Source organism: Portunus trituberculatus, chromosome 42, assembly GCF_017591435.1.
Source record: "Portunus trituberculatus isolate SZX2019 chromosome 42, ASM1759143v1, whole genome shotgun sequence".
Taxonomy (NCBI): domain Eukaryota; kingdom Metazoa; phylum Arthropoda; class Malacostraca; order Decapoda; family Portunidae; genus Portunus; species Portunus trituberculatus.
The window spans coordinates 6667501-6689437 of NC_059296.1; the positions used below are offsets into that span (position 1 = coordinate 6667501).

The 21937-nt window shown below is 44.9% G+C and overlaps 1 protein-coding gene across 9 annotated transcripts in view; it reads left to right on the forward strand.

Annotated features, from left to right (window-relative positions):
- Positions 1–21937, forward strand: part of LOC123517776 (single-stranded DNA-binding protein 3-like) — a 194678-nt gene that overhangs the window by 37504 nt on the left and 135237 nt on the right. For all 9 annotated transcript variants that reach the window (XM_045278226.1, XM_045278222.1, XM_045278225.1 and 6 more), the window contains exon 3: positions 3770–3831. In XM_045278226.1, the coding sequence (XP_045134161.1) occupies positions 3770–3831 (62 nt within the window). The remainder of the gene's footprint in view (positions 1–3769; positions 3832–21937) is intronic.

Here is a 21937-nt window from a genome sequence, read left to right on the forward strand (position 1 = left end):
TTGTGTTATTGAAGAAAAATATTGGAATGCTTGTTGACCGTGAATCCTCCTGGCAAAGTTTATGGTATTTGTGTTCAGATGAATGTAAGATTGTGTCAGAATTGGTCTAGAGTTAAGAGAATACCAGGAATTTACTCGTTAAGAATCCGTGTGTTAGTGATAAGAAAACTGTTGTATTGTATGTTGCTTTCCTTGAAACCATGAGCCGAATTTGTCCTATCAATGTTAAGATGAGTTTTAAATTGTTGAGATTAGTGTAAAAAAAAAAAGTGCTCTAGGAATTTAATCTTAAGAATTCCCCTTGTTAGTAGAATAATTATGTACAGTTCACGGCTGAAGTTATCGCTAAATTTTCTTTTAGATCAATGTGAAGAGAAGTGTAATATCTTCAAGAAAAAAAAATGAAGATACCGAAAAAAAATTGTATAGTAGTAGTAGTAGTAGTAGTAGTAGTAGTAAAATATTCAGCTTTCTTTGTTCATCGTCTTCAAATGATTGAGTCGAGTGTGTCCTATCAGTGTTCAAGCGATTGCTGATCAGTATAATCTTCCCGCCACGCGATGGATGTTTTGAATGCTGGGCTAACTGAGATAAAAACCAGGTTGTTTGTGTGCATGATGATTACTGTCAACTGAAGACGTGGTGGTGGTGGCGGTGGTGGCGGTGGCAGCTGCTAGTAGAACCACAGCTGCATTTTCTTCCCTACCCCGTCTCCTCCTTTCTCCCTCTCTCCCTCTCCACTCCTCTCTCACCGCCCCTCCATCACTCTCTGTAGCAAAAGTGGTAATACGACTTCTGTTGGATGGAAGGTGTGTGTGTGTGTGTGTGTGTGTGTGTGTGTGTGTGTGTGTGTGTGTTTCTGTGCATGCGTGCGTGGGGTTGGGTAACACTTGTGGTGGTAGTGTTTCCAGGTTCATTGGCAAGACTGATCACACACACACACACACACACACACACACACACACACACACACACACACACACACACACACACACTCTCTCTCTCTCTCTCTCTCTCTCTCTCTCTCTCTCTCTCTCTCTCTCTCTCTCTCTCTCTCTCTCTCTCTCTCTCTCTCTCGTGGTAGTGGTAGTGGTAGTAGTAGATGTAGTTTTTTTTTTTATTTAGTGGTATTAGCAATGAATTTGCTATAAGGTACCGATAGTAGTAGTAGTAGTAGTAGTGGTGGTTGTGGGTGGTGGTGGTGGTGGTGGTTAGCAGTGGCGGTGACATGAGAAGCGTACACACAGTTCAGAACACACGAATTCGTTTTATGCCCGTGAAAATCATATAGCCACTTGAAAAATGAAACAGCGAGTGTAGTGTTTGAGAGAGGGGAGGCTCCGTTCGCTGAGAGAGAGAGAGAGAGAGAGAGAGAGAGAGAGAGAGAGAGAGAGAAGCTGAAACATATGAGCATATAGGGACTTGTATAGGTAAAGGGTGAAAGGGTGTGCATATATATATGACAGCCGTACAGAGAGAGAGAGAGAGGCGTGTCGTGAGTACAGTACGTGAGGGAGGGTACTGTATATAATTCTCCTTTATATTGTTTCCTCCTCTTGTTATCCTGACTCGTAGGGGAAGAATTATGAGGAATGAGAGGAAAAAGGGGGAAAAAAAACCTCCCACCACCACCACCACCACCACCACTGTGTACTGTCATCACCATTATCATTGTTGGTGTTTTTATTCCAATGTTTGTGGTGTACTTTAGGGTGAACATAATGGGGTGTGTCCTTGCTTAGGTTACTAGCTATTGTGTCTTTATAAAGTGTGTGTTATGTGTGTAGCATTGATGTAACTGCACTCAGATTGCGATAGTAGTGAAGTTGAATGTAATTGGTGTAAACGAGTAAACAGTAAAGGAAACATTTTGGATATTGCTGTACTTTATATTCCAGCATCATAGTGAAGCTAAATGTTACGCTACTTATTTCATGTTCTCGGAGAATAATGAAGCTGATTTTTATGTTACTTTATGTCCTAATGGTATAAAGAAGGTGAATGTTACGTTACTTGTTCCCGTACTATGACATGAGTGATTGTTACGTTACTTAATGTTCCACGTGTGTAACGAAACTGCCTATTATGTTACTGTGTATGTTACTCTTCCATGTTCCAATGCTGTAATGTAGCTTCGATAGATGAACAATTTTGATACTTGATTGATAACGTACGAGGTTATTTCCACCGTGACAACAAAGACAATAGATGTGTTACCTGCTCTGTGAAGCCAACTTGTACATCTTGTGTTTCCTCCTTGTAGTGTGCCATCGTCATCATCATTGCCATCACCACCACTCCGAGTAAGATCACTGTCACTTCCCCATCATCACCCACACCTGTGCTACCTGTGTGTGTGTGTGTGCGTGCGTGCGTGTGTGTGTGTGTGTGTGTGTGTGTGTGTTGAATGTATTGAAGTGTGAAGAAGAGTTTGTGCTGCGAGGAAGTACAGGAGCAGGAGTGAACAGAGAAGCGTTGAGAGAGAGAGAGAGAGAGAGAGAGAGGAGGGGGGTTAGAAGCACATGGATAACTCACCCCCACTTTTTTAAATGTATTTATTTATTTATTTTATTTTATTTTATTTTATTTTATTTTATTTTATTTTACTTTTTTCTGTCTGCATTACCCTTCCCTTTCCCCCTCCTCCTCCTCCTCCTCCTCCTCCTCCTCCTCCTCTTCCTCCTCCTCTTCCTCCTCCTCCTCTTCCTCCTCCTCCTCTTCCTCCTCCTCCTCCTCCTCTTCCTCCTCTTCCTCCTCCTCCTCCTCCTCCTCCTCCTCCTCCTCCTCCTCCTCCTCCTCCTCCTCCTCCTCCTCCTCCTCTTTCCACATGTGTTCAGTGGAGTGTGGTGCGCTGGGTCACTGTACCTGTAATGTGCTAATAAAAGTATGTGTTGGATGATTTTTCTGTTTATCAATGTTATATTTTGTTCCTCCCCATCTGGTGATCCTTTTTTTTTTTTTTTTTTGGTACTAGTTTGTCCAAGTCTCACCCTCGTAAAATTTGTGGTTTTTAGTTCTTATTATTTTTTAGTTTTATTTTTATTTTGTAGTGTATCTTTTTTTTTCCTTTTTTCCTTTCACATCAGAATTATTAGTGTTTTTATTTATTTATTTATTTATTTTATTTTTTTATTATTATTTCTGCGCTATTTAACGTTTATCGCTAATGGTCATGTTTTCCTCTCTTAACCTCTGTGTTCTGTGGAATGTAGGATGTTTACTAGTTCTTATTTTGTACTTGCTTGTATCGAGTGAGTGTCAGGTCAATTACAATGATGTTTTCTTGCTGTATAGAGTGATTCGAGTGTGGTATTTAACGATGTGTTTTTGTTAATTAATCCATATGTTTACATTTACCGATTTATTTATTTGTATGTTATTCATCTTAGCAACCTCACTTTGATTACAGACGACCACGTGTTGCGAGCCTTTCAATGTCTTATGTAGTTTTCAATTACTGAGAGGAATTAACGCTGAGATAATGAGAGACTCGTTAAATGGCTCTTATTAAACTTATTAAACCTTCAAATTCATCATCATTACTTAACTATAACTTAAAATTTTCCGTAGTGGCATTATAGCTATTACTCATTGGATAGGTGTAAGATTTTCCATCGCCTTCCCCTCCCTCTCCCCCCCCCTTTCCTCTTCCCCTTCCTTCCCTTCTCTTTAAGTACCCCTCAGTCACACACCTGCGCTGTTTTCTGGGAACACCTGTGGACACCTGGACATCTGTGCCGCGCTAACCTATTCCTTCTCTCCCTTGCAGATAAGATGGGAGAAAAATATCACTCTAGGGGAGCCGCCCGGGTTCCTCCATTCGTGGTGGTGGTAAGTACTGCTGGCTGGAGATTTGTTGATTGTATTGGTCACTAAGTAGCAACATTACGTTAGGGAAGGAGGAAGATGAGGCGAAAGAAAAGAATAATGCAGACAAAGTAAGGGAAAAAGGAATGAAAGTTGACGAAGAGGTAAGAATGTGGGAGAAGGAAGAGCGGCAGGTAAAATGAAGCACGTAACATGGGAAGAGGGAGGGAGGGAAAGCTGAGACAGGAAAGAGAAACTAGGGAGGCTGGCGGGATGGTGAGAGTGTGAGAGGGAGAAAGAGAGAGAGAAAAAAAGTAATAAAACGAATATGAACGAAAGGAAGAGGAATATAGAGGCATGGAGGAGGAAGGAAGGAAAGGAGAGTAGTGATGATAGCTTATCTTGTTATCTCACTTACCCTCACTCCCTATTGTTGACTGATTGCCTATCTTCCTCCACCTCCCTCAATCCCACCCGCTGTAAACCTTCCCCTCCACACTCGAGGATGCAAAGAGGAAGGTTAACAGTGGTATGCTAGGAAGTAAGAAGGAAGTGGAGAGGGAATGCTGAAATATATCAATAAGTGAATACATGCATAAATGAGTGAATGAATTAAAGGGGGATGAGGAAGTGAGGCGAGGCAAGGCAAGGCAAGGCAAGGCAAGGCAAGGCGAGGCGGGGCAGGAGCAACAGCAGCAGCAGACAAGGCCGGTGAAGGAAGGCTCAGAATGAAAATTAATGGGAGCTTAAGTTTGCTCTTGTAATTATCTTGTTGCTCTCTTGAAAGATTTTTTTTTTCTTAATTGTTTGCCATAAATTAGTCGTCGCTTGCACTGACACACACACACACACACACACACACACACACACACACACACACACACACACACACACACACACACACACACACACACACACACACACACACACACATTGTGGTAATGTCCCCCTGTACATTTTCAGTGTATTTTTTTTACATTGCTTAACTAATAAACCGTTTATTATTATTATTATTATTATTATTATTATTACACACACACACACACACACACACACACACACACACACACACACACACACGTCAGAGACTGCAGCAGATCAAACAGTGAATTACACACACACACACACACACGTGATAGAGGATTGGTGAAGGTGATGAAATGGGGGGAGGGGAGAATGTCATAGTAAGGAATGAAAGATGAAGTATAAGAAAGGTTAGAACATTACGTGAGAGAGAGAGAGAGAGAGAGAGAGAGAGAGAGAGAGAGACTGACTTTCACTATCTGTTCTCATCCTCATCCTCTCTCTCTCTCTCTCTCTCTCTCTCTCTCTCTCTCTCTCTCTCTCTCTCTCTCTCTCTCTCTCTCTCTCTCTCTCTCTCTCTTCCCCTACCATGGTACAGTACAATTCACAGAGCGCAGAACAGAATGGCCGGACGCAAGCTGCACCGCCCATAACAAGCTCTCTCTCTCTCTCTCTCTCTCTCTCTCTCTCTCTCTCTCTCTCTCTCTCTCTCTCTCTCTCTCTCTCTCTCTCTCGTGTGGGAAACCATTTTCACTTACACACCACTGCCTCCGCCACACCAGCAGAACACCTTCCCTCGACACTACCACCAGCACCACCACCACCACAGCCACCACCACCACCACCACAGCCGCCGCCGCAGCCTCCCCGTGGCCCGGCACACAACAAGCGGGTGTCGGGGCGGGTCGGGACACCTATTGATCTGGTTTAAATAATGCATGGGAATTTTATCCGCGTGACCCCGAGTTGAGGCGGCGAGAGGCTGTTGGGGGAGGAGGGAGAGGGGATGTCAGTGGCGCCTATTGGGACATCCCCTACTCAACACCCCTCCCCCTCCCTGCCCCTCAACTCCCATGCTGTATAAAGGGGGGCTATGTGAGTGTGTTTAGAGGTTTTTTGTATGGTTGTGTATGGTCTTGAATAGAAATGTATGGATGGAATTTGGGTTTTGGAGTGAATAGGAGTGTATACATGGATGGTTTTGTGGAGTAGGGAGTTGGGGGTGGATGGTCAGCTTTGGGGAGTAGGGAGTAAGGAGTGGATGGTCAGCTTTGGGGAGTTGTGAGTAAGGAGTGGATGGTCAGCTTTGGGGAGTGTTAGGTGTGTGTGTGTGGAGGGATGGCTTAGGGAGTGTGGAGTGGATGTGTTAGTTTTGGAGTGAATAGGAGTGTATAGATGGATGGTTTTAAGGAGTAGGGGGTTGAGAGTGGATGGTCAGCTTTTAGGGAGTGAATAGGAGTGTGTGTGTGTGTGTGGACGGATTGCTTGGGGAGTGAGGAGTGGATGGATTAGTTTTGGATAGTGTTAGGAGCGTATAGATGGATGGTTTTAAGGAGTGGATGGTTAGCTTTGGGGAGTAAGGAGTGGAGGGTTAGCTTTGGGGAGTGTTAGAAGTGTGTGGATGGATAGTTTTAGGGAGTTAAGGAGTGGATGGTTTCCTTTGGTCGAGTGTTAGAAGTGTGTGTGGATGGATGGATTTGGGGAGGAGGGAGTAGGAAGTGGATGGAAAGCTTTGGGGAGTAGGGAGGAAGGAGTGGGTGATTAGCTTTAATCTCTTCAGTAGTGGAACGCATTTTTACCTGAATTTTGGGAGCGATTAGACAATTTTACTGACATATGAAGGGTCTCTGGAGGTCAGAAGATTAATGGCCACAGTCTTCATTAGTTTAATCCCCACACAAGTCTCTGAAGCTGTATAAAATCACTAAATAGTAAAAATAATGAATATGATAATACGACATGCTGCTGAAGGGGTTAAGGAGTGGTGGGCAGGCTGGGGAGTCAATAGGAATAAGTTCATGGATGGCTTAGGAGTGTGGAGTGATGGGGTGTGGGGTGGACAAGCTGGGGAATGAATAGGAATGAGTGCATGGATGGTCTGAAGAGTGGGGAGTGTTGGGGAGAGGTGGAAAGTGGGTTGGTTTTGAGTGGTGATCGATTTCTTTTGCGCCGCTGCAGGGTGGTCATATGGCGCCGTCTGATAGAGAAAAATAGTGTGAATGCCGCGTTATATTGAAAAGGAAAAAATGAGAGCAAAGATATAGAGAACATAAGTAAGATATCAGTATTGTAAATGTCAAAAAAGAAAGGAAATCAGAAAAAAATACCAAAAAATAATAAAACTTGTTTGTATTGTAGTAAAAAGAGAAAAAAAGGAAGGAGTAATCGTAAACCTACAATATCTCATCCACACAACAATACAACATGCAAACAATTAACCCCTTCAGTACCAAGACGCGATTTCATATTCATTCTGCTTTTTATTTGGTGATTTTATGCAGCTTCAGGAACTCATGTAGGGGATTAGTATAGTGAAGACTGTGGCCATTAATTTTCCTTAAATAGATGGATGGAGAAATGTATGGTTCGGATGGATGGTGATATGGTGAAAAGATGGACCAGTTAATAAGTGGATGAGTGGATGGATGAATGAACTGGTCACGTGAATGAGTGGATAGGTGGATGAATAAAATGGTCTAATCGTACACAAATCTCAAAGTAAGAAATGTGTCCCAGTATTGAAGGAGTTAAAGACAATTGTAACATAACCCTAAAAAATAAACAAAAAAACTACTAGATAAAGCAAGACAAAATTAAATAAAACACAAAGCTAAATAGATATACTGTATGTATGTAGTCTTACGATTTCTTACTTCTTGCAACTTTTCTTTAACATCCCAGCGTCCCCCGAGGAAGAACATTGTCCTAACATCAGAAACACAGAAAGTTAGTCATCTTTTCAACTCCGGAGCATTTTTACACTTCAGCGTGGGAACTCCTGACGGGTAAAAATGCCGCCGGGACAGACTTGCGCTCGTGGGTCCCGCAAACCAGGCCACTCGATCGCCAAGGCCACGCAGAGAGAGAGAGAGAGAGAGAGAGAGAGAGAGAGAGAGAGGGAGGGGGAGAGGGAGGGGGAGGGGGCAGTCTTCCAGTTTTCCCGATTCTGGTCTGGATTCTGACTGTTCTGGGAAGTCTTTCTATCAGTCTTCCCTTACGTCTCTCTCTCTCTCTCTCTCTCTCTCTCTCTCTCTCTCTCTCTCTCTCTCTCTCTCTCTCTCTCTCTCTCTCTCTCTCTCTCTCTCTCTCTCTCTCTCTCTCTCTCTCTCTCTCTCTCTCTCATGTATGCATGTATGTTTCTTTCTTTCTTTTTCCTGTATTTTTTCTTCATTCTTGTGTATTTCTTTTCTGTTTTTATTTTTCAGTCTTCCTCCTTTCATTTATTAATGTCTTTTCTTTCTTCTTTCATTCCTATGTCTGTTTTCTTCATTCCTGTGTCTCCCTTTCTTTCCATATCGTGGTGTCTTTTTTTCACTTAAGTTCCTTCCTTCCTGTCTTGTATGTAGGTTTCTTCTTACATTCTTGTCCGTTTTCTTTTACCCATTTCTCCTTAAATTTGTGCGCCTTTCTTTCTCTCTTTCTTTTATCTCTCCAGTTTTCTTTCTCTAAACGTATGTTCTTTACTCTTTTTTTCTTTTTTTTTCATTATTCTCTCCTATTTTCAAAACTTACACACTCTATTTCATCTCCCTGCCACGTTTCTTTCCCAAACAGTAGCTTAACCCTTGTGCTTTTCTTCGTTAACCCCTTCAATACCAGGACGCGTTTCCATATTCATTCTGCTTATTACTTGATTTTATACAGCTTCAGAAACTCATGTGGGGAATTAAAATAGTGAAAACTTTGGCCATTAATCTTCTCACCTCCATAGACCCTTCGTAATGTAAATATGATAGTCTAATCGTACACAAATCTCAAGGTAAATATATGTCCTAGTACGAAGGGGTTAATAACTTAATTAATATTTTAGCGCTATCTGTTCTTTTTTTTACCAACACTCGTTGACAAAGACCACGAAATTCACGAGGAAGGGAAAAACATAAAACAAATGAACACCAATTCGTTCCATCATGTTCCCAATTAAAAAAAAAAAAAAATCTTATACTATGAGAGACTGCAGAGTGGCATCTAAGTGGGCCTTTTTGCTTAAGATTTTGTATTACCCTTGGCCAGATTTTCCCTTCTTACATAACAAATAAAAAAATAAACATGGGATAGGTATACATATATGGCCACGGGTCACAGAGAGGGCAGGGAAGGAGGTGGGTGTAAATAGTATTATAGAAAGCCAGGAACATTACCGGAGAGAATAAGAGTTGTAAGAAGCGACGGAATGCATTATTATTTGAGGAAAGCGTGAGAAATTGGAGAGTCGCAGTTGGAAAGAGAGAAATTGGGAAACCTAAAGCTATTGACTCCGCCCTGTTTGCCTGTGGTGAGAGAGAGAGAGAGAGAGAGAGAGAGAGAGAGAGAGAGAGAGAGAGAGAGAGAGTGTGTTGATGTGGTGTATGCATGACAGCACTTCATCGGCACCGGACACACACACACACACACACACACACACACACACACACACACACACACACACACACACACACACACACACACACACACACACACACACACACACACACAGAACTGCTTTGGCTCATGTGCGGAAATGCGTGTACATGAACTAAAGACCAGAACGTGTGTGTGTGTGTGTGTGTGTGTGTGTGTGTGTGTGTGTGAAGTCATCATGTGCGCTATGCCGTCTCTCTTTGTAAAGCTAACACACACACACACACACACACACACACACACACACACACACACACACACACACACACACACACACACACACACACTTTCCTTTTATTAAGTATCAATAATCGAGAAAAGGAAAAAAGAAAGTATTAGGCAAGTTTTTTTTCCACTTTTTCCTCCACGTAGAGAGAGAGAGCGAGAGCGAGAGAGAAACATGAAAGGCTGAACGAGGTGACACTGATGGCATGCAGGGTGGATAAGTGGAGGGAAAGTGGTGTATGGGGATGGTGGAGGAGAGGGGGAAGGTTGTGGTGGTTTTTGAAGAGAATGGGGAAGGGGAAGTGGGGGGATGTTCTTTTAAGAGTATAAACACTTCTTGAACCGCTTGTCATTTGAACCATTTTCTGTTGATTAGTGGAGAAAATGTGTCAACTCGCCCGCTTCCATCCATTATCTCTCTCTCTCTCTCTCTCTCTCTCTCTCTCTCTCTCTCTCTCTCTCTCTCTCTCTCAACAAAAAGCTCTGAGGCGTCACAATGAGGTCAAAGTTAAAAGAAAATGAAGGCTGAGAATGATCACTCACGCTGGTGGTGGTGGTGGTGGTGGTGGTGGTGGTGGTGGTGTTGAACATGATTATAGTGACTAGATAAAAACATTGCTTAAAAAATCTCTCTCTCTCTCTCTCTCTCTCTCTCTCTCTCTCTCTCTCTCTCTCTCTCTCTCTCTCTCTCTCTCTCTCTCTCTCTCTCTCTCTCTCTCTCTCTCTCTCTCTCTCTCTCTCTGGCAGTGTATTACTTTTCTGTGTTAGTGTTTCTGAAGTAGAATGTGTGTGTGTGTGTGTGTGTGGTTGGGGGGGGGCGGAGGAAGAACAAGGTAAAGAAGTAATAGTAATTGTGGTGTTGTTTGTGTTAGAGTAATATGAGAGAGACAAAGAGACAAGGACATACATAATACACACACACACACACACACACACACACACACACACACACAGACACACCATCGCTTTAACAACTGGCAATAACTAACCTTGCTTAATATATCATGAGTTACCTTCAATAACCTAACTCAACCAAAACATTAAAAAGGACAACGCTATTTCAACTCTCATCAGTCCCCGTTGTTCAGATTGAGAAGCCGTAGCAGTGAGGGGGGGGATTAGAATATGGCTTCAGACACACTATAGGGAATATGACATGTTTCGAAGGGCGTTACCATGTTGTCACTTGGTCACGAGAGGGTCGTGGTGGTGGTGGTGATGGATGAAGATTGGGGAAGAGAGAGAGAAGCAAAGGAATAAATAAGTGAATGAAATCAACGTGGCAATAGATGAAGTAGAAAAGAAATTAAAAACAAAAAGGCGTAAAAAAAACAATAAGAGATAATGAAGAAATAAATGGTTGAATAAATGAGAAAAAAAAGAAAAACACGCCAATAATTAAGGAGAAAAGAAGAGGAAGTATAGATACAGATATGGGAAGAGAAAAGGAAGGTGAAGAGAGAAGAGAAGAAGAGGAAAGGAAGGATAGATGAACGTATGGCAAGAGGAAAGAGTAGTGGAGAGGAAAAGAGATAGAGATAGATACAGACATGGAAAAGAGAAGGAAGGTGAGAAGACACAAAGGGAGGGAGGAAGGGAGGGATAGATGCAGGTATGGGGAAAAAAAGAGAGAGGGAGAGGGAGAGAGAAGGGGAGGGATGTAAGAAGAGAAGAAAGTATCCTGAAGTGAGGTCTTCATATTAAAGGTCACGTCTTGGCTCGAGTTACCATCCGTGGAGAGAGAGAGAGAGAGAGAGAGAGAGAGAGAGAGAGAGAGAGAGAGAGAGAGAAACAGAGAGAGACAGAGATTATCAGTGAATCGATCTGTGTAAGGCAAGACCATAGATAGACTAGCCTATAGATTGCCTGGTTAAAGTGTTTATCCTAAGGAAATCCTGTCTCTGTGCGGGAACGGCCTCCGTGCGTGGCAACCAGAGCGTCGCTGTAACGTAACTATGGTGATTCACACGAATATTATAAGTAAATGTTGTGAGATATTCGAGAAAAAATCATCATGTAATGTTTTGGAAGCCATCAGCTGAAGAGCTCCGACAAAAGAGGCGGTGGGGGAAAAAGGGACGTGTAAAGTGAATGATGTGTCATTATCTATATATTGTTGATGGTGTTTCTGTTGCCGTCACGCTGAGCTTTTTACATCTGCTGTACTTTTCTTTTATAGCTATTTCATTGTTATTCCATTGTCTGTTATATACCTCTGTGAGAGCGAGGCTTTGTGTTCTACCTGTGATTGGAAGCGTTGGTCAGGTAATGCCCTTGCTGCCCCTAGTGAGAAAAAAAAAACTGCCTTTCATCTGGACAGTTACTAAAGACCAGAGAGATTATTAGCACCTGTTTTTATCTACGTTTTCTCTTCAATTATGTTGAAGTCACTGTAAATTGTCCCAGCTATCATGTTAACATCTAAAAACCACGTTATTTTTGTTCTTTTCACTAAGACTAACCCATAAAAAAAAAACTTAAACATTTGAGAGCAGTGCGCATTAGTAAGACTTGCATGAGCTCGTCTTGTAGTCTGGTATGGATGAGCTGACCATGTTTAGTGAAGGTGAACGTGGATAGCTGGTGATGAAAGGGACTGGTGTTATTTATTGATAGTTGTGTACTCTTGGTGAAGGGAAAGCAAATGTACTGTTATTGGGTTACTAGGGGGAGTGTTAGGTATACAGGTTACTGGGAGAGAGGAGGGGTAGGGAGGTGGGGGCTGTTAGTGGTCTGTAGTGTGGTGAAGGGAAGGAAAGTGGTGTTTGTTTTGAACTGAAGGGAAGGGAATAACTTTTACTGGGAGAAATAGGGGGTGGATAAGTAGGCAGTACTGGATTACTGGGGGGTTGTTATTTAGTCTGGTGTGTGAAGGGAAGGGAACTGAACATTTACTGGAAGGGAGGGTGAGGTGTTGATAGGTAGACAAGGTACTGGATTACTGGGGTTTGTTATCTACCTGGATACTTCGGTTTACTGTGTACTGTAGTGAATGGAGGACAATTGCACTGATACTGGTGATACTTGCGTTATTTATTCATGATTAAGAAACCTTGTCACATCTTCAGTGTTTCCGCTAAGGCTTGATAAGAGAGAAAATTTTGTTTCTTTCACCGGTCACGTTTATCGCCGCGTCCTGTTGTGCATCCGTCAGGTGATAAACCTCTGTGTAGTTGTTCTTTTCCCATCATTGTGTTATGCCCAGGGAGCAGGATTCATATTACACACACAAACACGCACACAAACACTCACGTAGTACATAATCGTATAGCACTCTTTCTGGTTCCGATAATCAGTGTTGTGCGTGTCTGGCGTGACGTGGCTGCGCTGGGAGTTAGTGTTTTTATGGCCTAACACACTTGTAGGGCCTCGTGCACGCCTCTTAACCTCTTTCTAGCCTCCCCGTGCAGTCTACTGGATGTGAATGTTACTTTGGCCGTGTGAAAGAGGCAGAGGGGTGATGCGAGGGTGTGGGTGGTGTGAGGTGAAGTGAGGAGGGTGGAGGGTGGAGGGTGGACATTGAGTAGTGCCGGGCATGACAGTGACGGGTGATCGTTGAGATTCTTTTGACTCCTCAAGCTCTGGTGTGGGTAAGCGAAGGGCGGGTCACAGAAGGGAAGAAAGAAGTTGTTCTCACGCGCTTTACCTTTGTGATTGTGTAAAGGAGGAGGTTGAGTTGTTGATTCCTATAAAGCTTACTGATGAGATGATTTGTTTTGTAATGACTAACTTTTTTTTCCTTCAGTTAATGTCTGGTAGCATATCTATTTATCTCTATATCCATTTCTGTCCATATTTATTAGTCTTTCCTACAAGCTCATCAATTTTTCTATGGGCCCAAAAAGATCTTGACCTCCAATTTTACCTGCGTGGGTCACTGTAAACCATTTAATCTCTGCTTTGAAGGTCTGCGAATGACAGCCATGGCATGAAAGAGGCTTATGGAAGCTTTTCATCCTTAGAAGGCAAGTTTATCATTATGGACGAATTGATTATTGGCAAATATAATCCCCGAGATTAAGAAAATAAAGCATGATTTGCGTAATTACAGCGAGCGTGTGTACGATATTAAAATACGTTAATAAATAGGAATAACTTTTCTATTAAGGAAAATATAACTTGTCTTGCTCAGAAATTAGAGACAATGTCAAGATAATGGATTTAATTATCAATATTTCTCAAGCTAACTGTTTGTCTTGCTGTGAGAGAGCAGTGCACAACCCGCCGGGAAGACTACCCCTTCCCCCTCCCCACACTTGTAATGCAGGTCACGTGTGTGTGTGTGTGTGTGTGTGTGTGTGTGTGTGTGTGTGTGTGTGTGTGTGTGTGTGTGTGTGTGTGTGTGTGTGTCGCTGTGACGGGAATATAAAACCTTTGCCTGCCGCGTCCTGTGATTCAGTTTGTGCGTTTGAATCAATTTGTAGTTGCTGAAGTGAGACAGGTGAGCCTTGTATTGGATCTTGTATAACTCATCAGAGGTTTGATAACAGTTTTTATTTCACGTCTACGGTTCTATTAAGGAAACGAGAAAAGTTGACTGAGAACATGGCGGTAGGTTTTTCTTCCCTTTCCAGTGTTGGTAAGTGAAGCAGACGCGTTTTATTTGTCTCGCACCAGTGGTTCTGTCAGGTCAACTGGAAGAGTCAACTGAAGACATGCTGTTAATTTTTTCCCCTTCCGTAATTGCGAAAATTTCAAATATGTAAGTGAAACAGATGGCTAATAGTTTCTTTTTTTCGTATCTTTTTTATTTAGTTTAATTTTTTTTCGTAAGCTGTAAAATTCAGTCGACTTAAGAACAAGGCGGTAGTTTTCATTCCCTGTATTCACGAAAGATGCTTCAAGAATTTCAATTGGGATATTTAATTACTTGCGATTATTGGCTTCGATTTGATGTTGCCACACTAATTGTCTTAATTGCACCGTAAAGACTCTGGGTTGATGGGTTGATTAGTGTTTATATTCATTACTGCCATAACATTTTTACCTGGTGTGTGTGTTTGTGTGCGTGTCTAGTTTTTACTTTGTTGACAGGTGTGTTTGCATCGGGGACGGGAAGAGATAGAGGGAGAGGGAGGGAGAGATGGGGTGGGACGAGGGAAGAAAGAAGGGGAAGTTCATTCTTTCCTTTCACATTTAGGAAAGATATACAGTGTAATTAATTTAGTACGGCAGGTAACCTTGTTATAGGCCTACTGACTTTGTTAGGTTTTTAGTCCTGTGTGTGTGTGTGTGTGTGTGTGTGTGTGTGTGTGTGTGTGTGTGTGTGTGACTCCTCTGGGGCAGCTTGTGATGGTGGTGGTGGTGGTGGTGATGCGACTAACGTTAGTTTTCTGTTAATTGTGAGTGTGTTAGTGGGGGTGGTAGTGGTGTGTGTGTGTGTGTGTGTGTGTGTGTGTGTGTGTGTGTGTGTGTGGCACGGGGTGGAGTGTATGCTGATGCCGAGAAAGAGAGAGGGAAGCGTGAGGCGGTGTACGTAGGTGGAGGGCGGGGGAGGAGCAGGTAGGCAGCAGTGGAGGTGAAGATGCCCACCTTTCCGAAAATGACAAACACACCGCTCGGGTATCGCGCCATATTCGTCGGCATCACCCGCTGGTCCATTGTGGCGGCGGGGAGAGTCTGAGCGTGGGCGTGGAAGGGTGCGGGCGGGAGGACCGGTGCTGGGTGAGGGTGGGCGGGTTGAGACGAGTGGGCGCCAGGGTGTGGAAGATGTGGATATATGGGTGGCGGAGTGTAAAGGATAAGGCGCTAGATAAGGGGTGTGGTATGGCATGTATGTGACGAGGGGCAGCTGGGTGGTGCTGTGATGGTGGTGGTGGTGGTGGCGGCGGTGTGGCGCGGAGGCTGGATACTCAGGCTGCTGTGTATGTTGGTGGAGTGGGTGACGTTGGATGGAAACTGGGTGGTGGGAGTGGGCGGGGAAGGAGGCAGGTGGGTGGGATGGAGGGTAATGGGGGGGCGAGGTGGAGGTTGGGAAGTGTGGGATGGAAGCTAGACGACGCGAGGTGGAGGCTGGGTGGTGGTGGTGGTGGGCGGCGTGGGTCAGGGATCACCGAGCACCAGGAACGCCACACCTTCACTGGCCGGCGAGGAGGAGTACCCAGAGCGGGCAGGTGGCGGGGAGCGGCACATCTCACCTGCCTCCAGACACCTGGCCGGCGGCGGGTAAGGCTGGGAGGGGCAGCAGGGCCTGCCGCCAGCCTGACCCACCGCCGCCGCCCGCCGGTCGCCGGTCGCCTGCCCTTCCGAGGGAGCCGTGTCGCCGCACTGCCAAGCATACATGATTGGGCCAAACAACGTTACCAGTAAATTTAAAAGCATTTTTCGTATGGAACGGAATGGACGATATTGTGTTCATAAAAATGAAAAGTTCATCTGCTAATGAAAAACGCATCGAGTCCAATCATGGGACGATCGAGCGGATTACCCTCTCTCCCGCCGCCGCTCTCCGCCCCGCGCACTATTACCTTGTAATTCTCGTTTACATTAAAATGTATTAAAGAATTACAGTAGCGCGCGGATCAACTCGGTGCCCGCGCCCTGCTGCACCGCCCCCACCCACCCTCCACTTCCATCCCACGCCGCGTTCAAAAATAGATGAATTGCCGGTGTCGATGCCGTGTGACGGTGAGGCAGCGAGCACCGTGTTGACAGACGGAATGGTGATGACAGGAGAGAGAGAGAGAGAGAGAGAGAGAGAGAGAGAGAGAGAGAGAGAGAGAGAGAGAGAGAGAGAGAGAGAGAGTCAACACTAATGCTGGACAGGCACGGTGTGATAAGAGGTGCGCTTATCAGATTATTGATAAGAGCGAGGTATAGGTTGTGAGGGATTATAGAGGCGACAGATAAGGGGGTGAGTGGGGCGCGGAGGAGGTGGTGTGGACGCCTCGACTCCGCGTGATGCACCGACACCGGAAGACTGGTGACGCAAAAAGTGGAAAGATCAAGTCGTGGATGAAAGCAGCTGGACAGACAGACAGACAGAGACAGGATCACAAGCAACATATTCTTCTCTTTTCTCTCTTTTACTTCTTCCTCCTATCTTCCAGTTCTCCCTGTCTCCTCATACAGGTCCTCTCCCTGTGGTCTCCCTGTTTGCGTGGTGCTGCATCTCCCTTCTCCCCGAGGCAGTCTGAACTCCTCCCCCGTGACTCCTTTATTGGCTGCCTTCTGTGGCGCTGCTCTTGTGGGACTGAAAAATATATATCCATTTTTGTTTGTTCTTTCATCCTGCGCATCATTCATTCATTGTAAAACTGCATCCCTTGGTATTTTACAGCGCACGCATGTTTGTATGTGTGTTTGTGTGCAAGTAAATGAATCATGAGGTAGAGTGTTCCTGTTCTTGTTTACACCGCTCGTAAACACCGCGCGTCCCACATATCGCCGCGTGCTGACGTGTTCATCAACCACCCTCCAAATTCACTAATAAACCCCGGGGGGACACACACCTGATGGCACCTCACCGCTCCCAACCCCGATCCAGAACGTCTCCGTTATTAAGACTTTTCCTTCCCTGCTATTTGACGCATCTTTTCCTGGTCACTTATTACCCCTGAGATACTTGACACATCTATAAACATTATTTAACAAAAATTGTATCACTTTGTTTCCATTCCCTTTCTTTCTTGTACGTGTTTACATAGATTTCGTACATAAAGAATAAGTGTAAAGGTTAAATATCGCACTTTTACAATATTCCTGCTTATTATGTCAGTAATAGGAATGAAAAGAACAAAGAGTGGATGGCATTTGGAGAGTAACTTTCGAATTCTGAGTTATCATGATGTCTTGTGCTGTATTTATCCCACTGTTATGCCCAATGAGTGTTACTATAGTCCCCACCTTAGCCTTCCCGTCCCAGGTTCCCGCTGGCTAGTCTGAGCTCCGTGCTGGCGGATGAGCTCATTCACATTTAAAGTGGCGACCTAGAACTTGGATAATAATATAAAATGTTTTGAAGTACACATGTGGGGCGCATAAATCTTTTAGTTTATGAGAGGCTGCGTGCGTGGAGACTGGAGGGCATGTAGGGGTGGTGGTGGTGGTGGTGAGGTTATTTTTTGGTGTTATTCTTTATAGACGGGGATGGGAAGCGTGAAATGGAGGGTGTCATGGTTTGGGTGTGCTAGTTTGTGTGTGTACAGTATGTAAGGTGGAGGGTTGGTGTAGCGGTGTGTGTGTGTGTGATGAAAACAGTATATACGTGGTGAACATAATATTGAACACCTACTTTGGAATAAATTAAACTATAAAAGCACACAATTGACGGGGATATGACACAACACACACACACACACACACACACACACACACACACACACACACACACACACACACACACACACACACGACGAAACCGTAGCCTCACCTAGCACCTGGCGTCCTTCCCGTGCTACGCCACAGCCCTGCTACACACACACACACACCCACGCTGTGCGCACGCGCAACGCAACACGCACCAAACACCATGACACCCTGCACGAAACGTCTCTGTGTCGCTGAAGCCTCCAGACACTCACCCTGACGCTTGGCGGGTGAAAAGCAACAAAAACCAGCAGAGAGCGGCGCGTGAACCTCAACAACGCATATTGAAACGACCTTGGGAGTGAAAGCAGAGGCACCAGGGGCACACCGCGCACTTGAGGCGAGGGACAGCACGTAGCATGGGATGGGACAGCGTCATAGGAGTCGCTCTTCTCCCTGAGGGGAGCGTGGCACCGGGCAGCACGCCGCCCAGTGGACCACATTCTGAAACCCTTCTTACCGCATCGCCCTTGCTTTCAAAAGGCTTTACTTGAAGTGACACGGTTTTTTAGAGATGTTTTTGTGGTTCTATTGACATATCTAACATGATTTCTACACTGAACCGGAGAAACGCTCTTGAGAACTTGGCTGATCATCTCTGGGGCCTTGGAAAGTAGTTATGGTGAGAGAGCAACGTGTTTTTCAATACTGACTAGTGCCAGGTGCTCTTCCTTCACCGGAGCTGGCTGGACTGGGGAGGGCCGCGGGGTACTGCTACCACCAGCACCACCGGGCCCCGCAAAGCAACACTCACAACACAACGGGGGAAAAATACAAAATCGCTCCAGCAGAGAACAATGAGGAGACAATGCCGCCGCCACCATCACCGCTGCCACAACAAAAGGCGAAAAAAAAATACATATAGAGAAAAAAAAAAAAAAAAAAAACAGCCTAATGTAGCAGAAACCACACGCGGCGGGACAGCGAGCATAACAGCGAGCATCACACAAAAGACCCACTGGCCACAGCATAACAGCCCGCACACCACCACCACCGCTGCTGCTGCCCGCGTGATCACAGCGGTATCAATTTTGCAGGTGAAGCTGTTATGTAAAAATGTTTCACTTTGGCTTTTGTCGATTTACGATGCATTATGGAAGGTTTTTATGGGTGTCGGAGAGAATGAAGCGAAAGAGTTCAGCGAAATGGCAGCGATGCGACTGATATGGTGTTTGGTGGGCGAGGTGATACAGACAGGGGAGGTGGTGGTGGTGGTGGTTGGGTTTTAGCGAGATGCGACTACCAGGTTTGTACAGAGTGTTTTGCTCGAGAGAGAGAGAGAGAGAGAGAGAGAGAGAGAGAGAGAGAGAGAGAGTGTGGGAACGGTATTATGAGAAAAAGTGCGTCGCGGTGTTGGTGGTGGTGTCAAGGATTGTGTGATATGATGATGTGGTGATGTGCTTGAGTGTTAGCCAAGGTGCGTGGTGTCATATCCTTTGCTGGCCAATAGCGTGATGTAATGGTGACTTGTTATTCTGCATGATAGTGAGATGTAACCGTAACAGTGTGATGGTGATGGTAGTAGTCATTATAGTGGCAGTAGGTAGCGTAGGTAGTGTGAAGTGTTATGGCAGGTGTGTAGTGACAGTGGTGAGGTATGGTATGGTGACAGTGGAGGTGGTGTCTGTGGATTGGGTGAGGTAGTGAGGATAGTGTTAGGTAGCGATGCCGGTGTTGAGTGGTGTGGTGACGATGGAGATAATGTGGGTAGCGATAACGGCTAATGTTATGTGCTGGCAGTGATAGTGTCAGTGATGTGACGGTGGAGGCGCGGGTTGCTTGTAGAACTTGAGAAACAAACTAACTGATTGACTGACTGACTGAGTGTCTGAATATCTAATTACTGACGTGAATGAGTGATTAATTGTTGCCTGACTGAAAAAATGCAACTCCACAACAACAACAACGATGAACCTTCACTGTACACGAGATGCCACATGTTCCCCAGGTGTCAGGCCGCAGCACACCTGTCCCCCACACTCCCACCACCGGCCCGGCGTAATCACGACTGCCTAGTAGGGCCGCTGATGACGCCCATTACTGCCCAGAAAAGCGTCGTCGTGAAGCACCCGCCGCCCATTGTGAGATACACGGCCACTCTCACTCCCTCGGGCGATTGAATCAATAATATTCATACCATGTAACCCAGGGAGCACTTTGCGAATAGATTGTCATACACACCCCGAGTCTGTATGAAAGAAAGCATCAATGTATCCGCGTCCGAGTCAGTTTGAGTGTTAGGAGAGGCGTGGGGGCGAGATTGGCGAGACGGGAACTGCCTGCCAGCACCGCCTCGCCTCTTTACACAAAAACTTCCCGTATTTAGTATTAGTCCAGGCATGAGCGGCGGCCCGAGCGAGGCAGTTCCGCACGAAGACTTGGGAAGAAATTGTCGATCGAGAAAGATGTGCATTAGGGTAATGAGCGTGTTAGGGTGATTTCTGCGGCGCCTCGAATGGAAGGGAATGGACGATAAGGTAAATCACAACGACAGCTTTACTTCATTATTCCCTCCACTTCTATTTTTTCTTCTCTCTCTTACCCACTCCGCTGTCATCATAAGTAGAACCCACACTGAATAAATAGAGACGTGCGGTGGCGCCGTCCAGAACTACTCCACTCGGGGACATTTTTTTTTAGATGGTGAAGGCCCTCAGGGTGTTAGAAGTACTCAGGGGACACGTAGGGAACACTTAGGAACGCCACCTGAGTTAGCTATTGAGTGTGTGTGTGTGTGTGTGTGTGTGTGTGTGTGTGTGTGTGTGTGTGTGTGTGTGTGTGTGTCGTCTGGTATTTAGTTAGGCTGCTGTACTGACGGTATATGGTAATTCTAAGGATGTTATTGCGATCACGAGCAGAATGTTACGAGAGGGGAGACGTACAATCAAGACAGTAATGGAAGTAATAATTCTGGCTGTGGAGAAAGAGGAGGAGGAGAAAGAAGCGATGAAGGAGTAAAAAGAAGAAGTGATGAAGGAGAAAGAAGAACTGGAAAAGGAGGAAGAAGAGATAGAGATAGAAATGGATGAATATTACGTGGAGAAGAAGGAAGAAGAGATTGAGATGGAAAAAGAAGAATTAAGAGGAGGAAGTGCGTACATTAGTTCTAACTGTCAGGGAAAAACATAATAAACAAAAAGTCATAACTAAGAGGAAAAAAAAGGAAGAGGAGATGGTGGTGGTGGTGGTGGCAGCGGCGGTGAGAGCGATACTCTCCCTAGTCCAGCATTCCAGCACGCCACTCAGGATGTGCAGCGCGTGATGACCACCTTCTCTCTGTCGCCAAGGTGTGGTTTGCTGTGCTCTTGTGCTGTCATGTACTCTTGTTAGCCCGGATGACGCTGTTTCGTGTTCTAGGAATATAGGAGAAGGGAACTGTGGGGGTGGTGGTAGAATACACTGCTGATTTACAGTTTCATGAAGGTGGATAGTAGAAGGGAGCTGTGAGGCTTTCAAAGTAGTGTTTTTGTGTGTTCTGGAAGCAGTATAAAGGAAGGGAACTGTGAGGGTGGATGCGTGGTAGGTACATTACATTGCTGATTAACTGTTTCACGAAGGTGGATAGTAGAAGGGAGTTGTGAAGTTTTCAAAGTAGTGTTTTCGTGTGTTCTGGAAACAATCTAGAGGAAGGGAACTGTGACGGTGGTGTGTGAGAGGTACCATTGCAGATTAACTACTTTCACTGCTATCTTGCACATATAACCTTCATTAAGAACTCTGAACTCTTCTCCTGTGTTGCCACCTTGAAACACTGCACTGGCTAGAAATTGCAATATCAACATAACTTTTTAATCCCCGTTCCATTTAATATCGATACTTGTAAAGATTTCATACTTTTTTTTTTTCTATCATTGCTACTTATTGCATTTATCGTGAACAGTCCGCTGCTTGGATTAGATAGTGTGTGTGCGTGTGTGCGTTGGTCCGTGCGTGCGTGCGTGCGTGCTTGTGAGACAGGGAGGTAAGCAGGGGTGGACGGCCTGAAAAGTAGCGGATGGCATGACTTACGGTGTCGACTTGAGGTTTTGACGCCACAACTGTGTAAAGAAAGAAGTGTAGCTGTGTGTGTGTGTGTGTGTGTGTGTGTGTGTGTGTCGTCTATCTAGGTAGTAGAACGTTAGAAGAGAGATATTGGTTTGAGGTAGAAGAGGAAGAGGAGGATAGGAAGTATAAA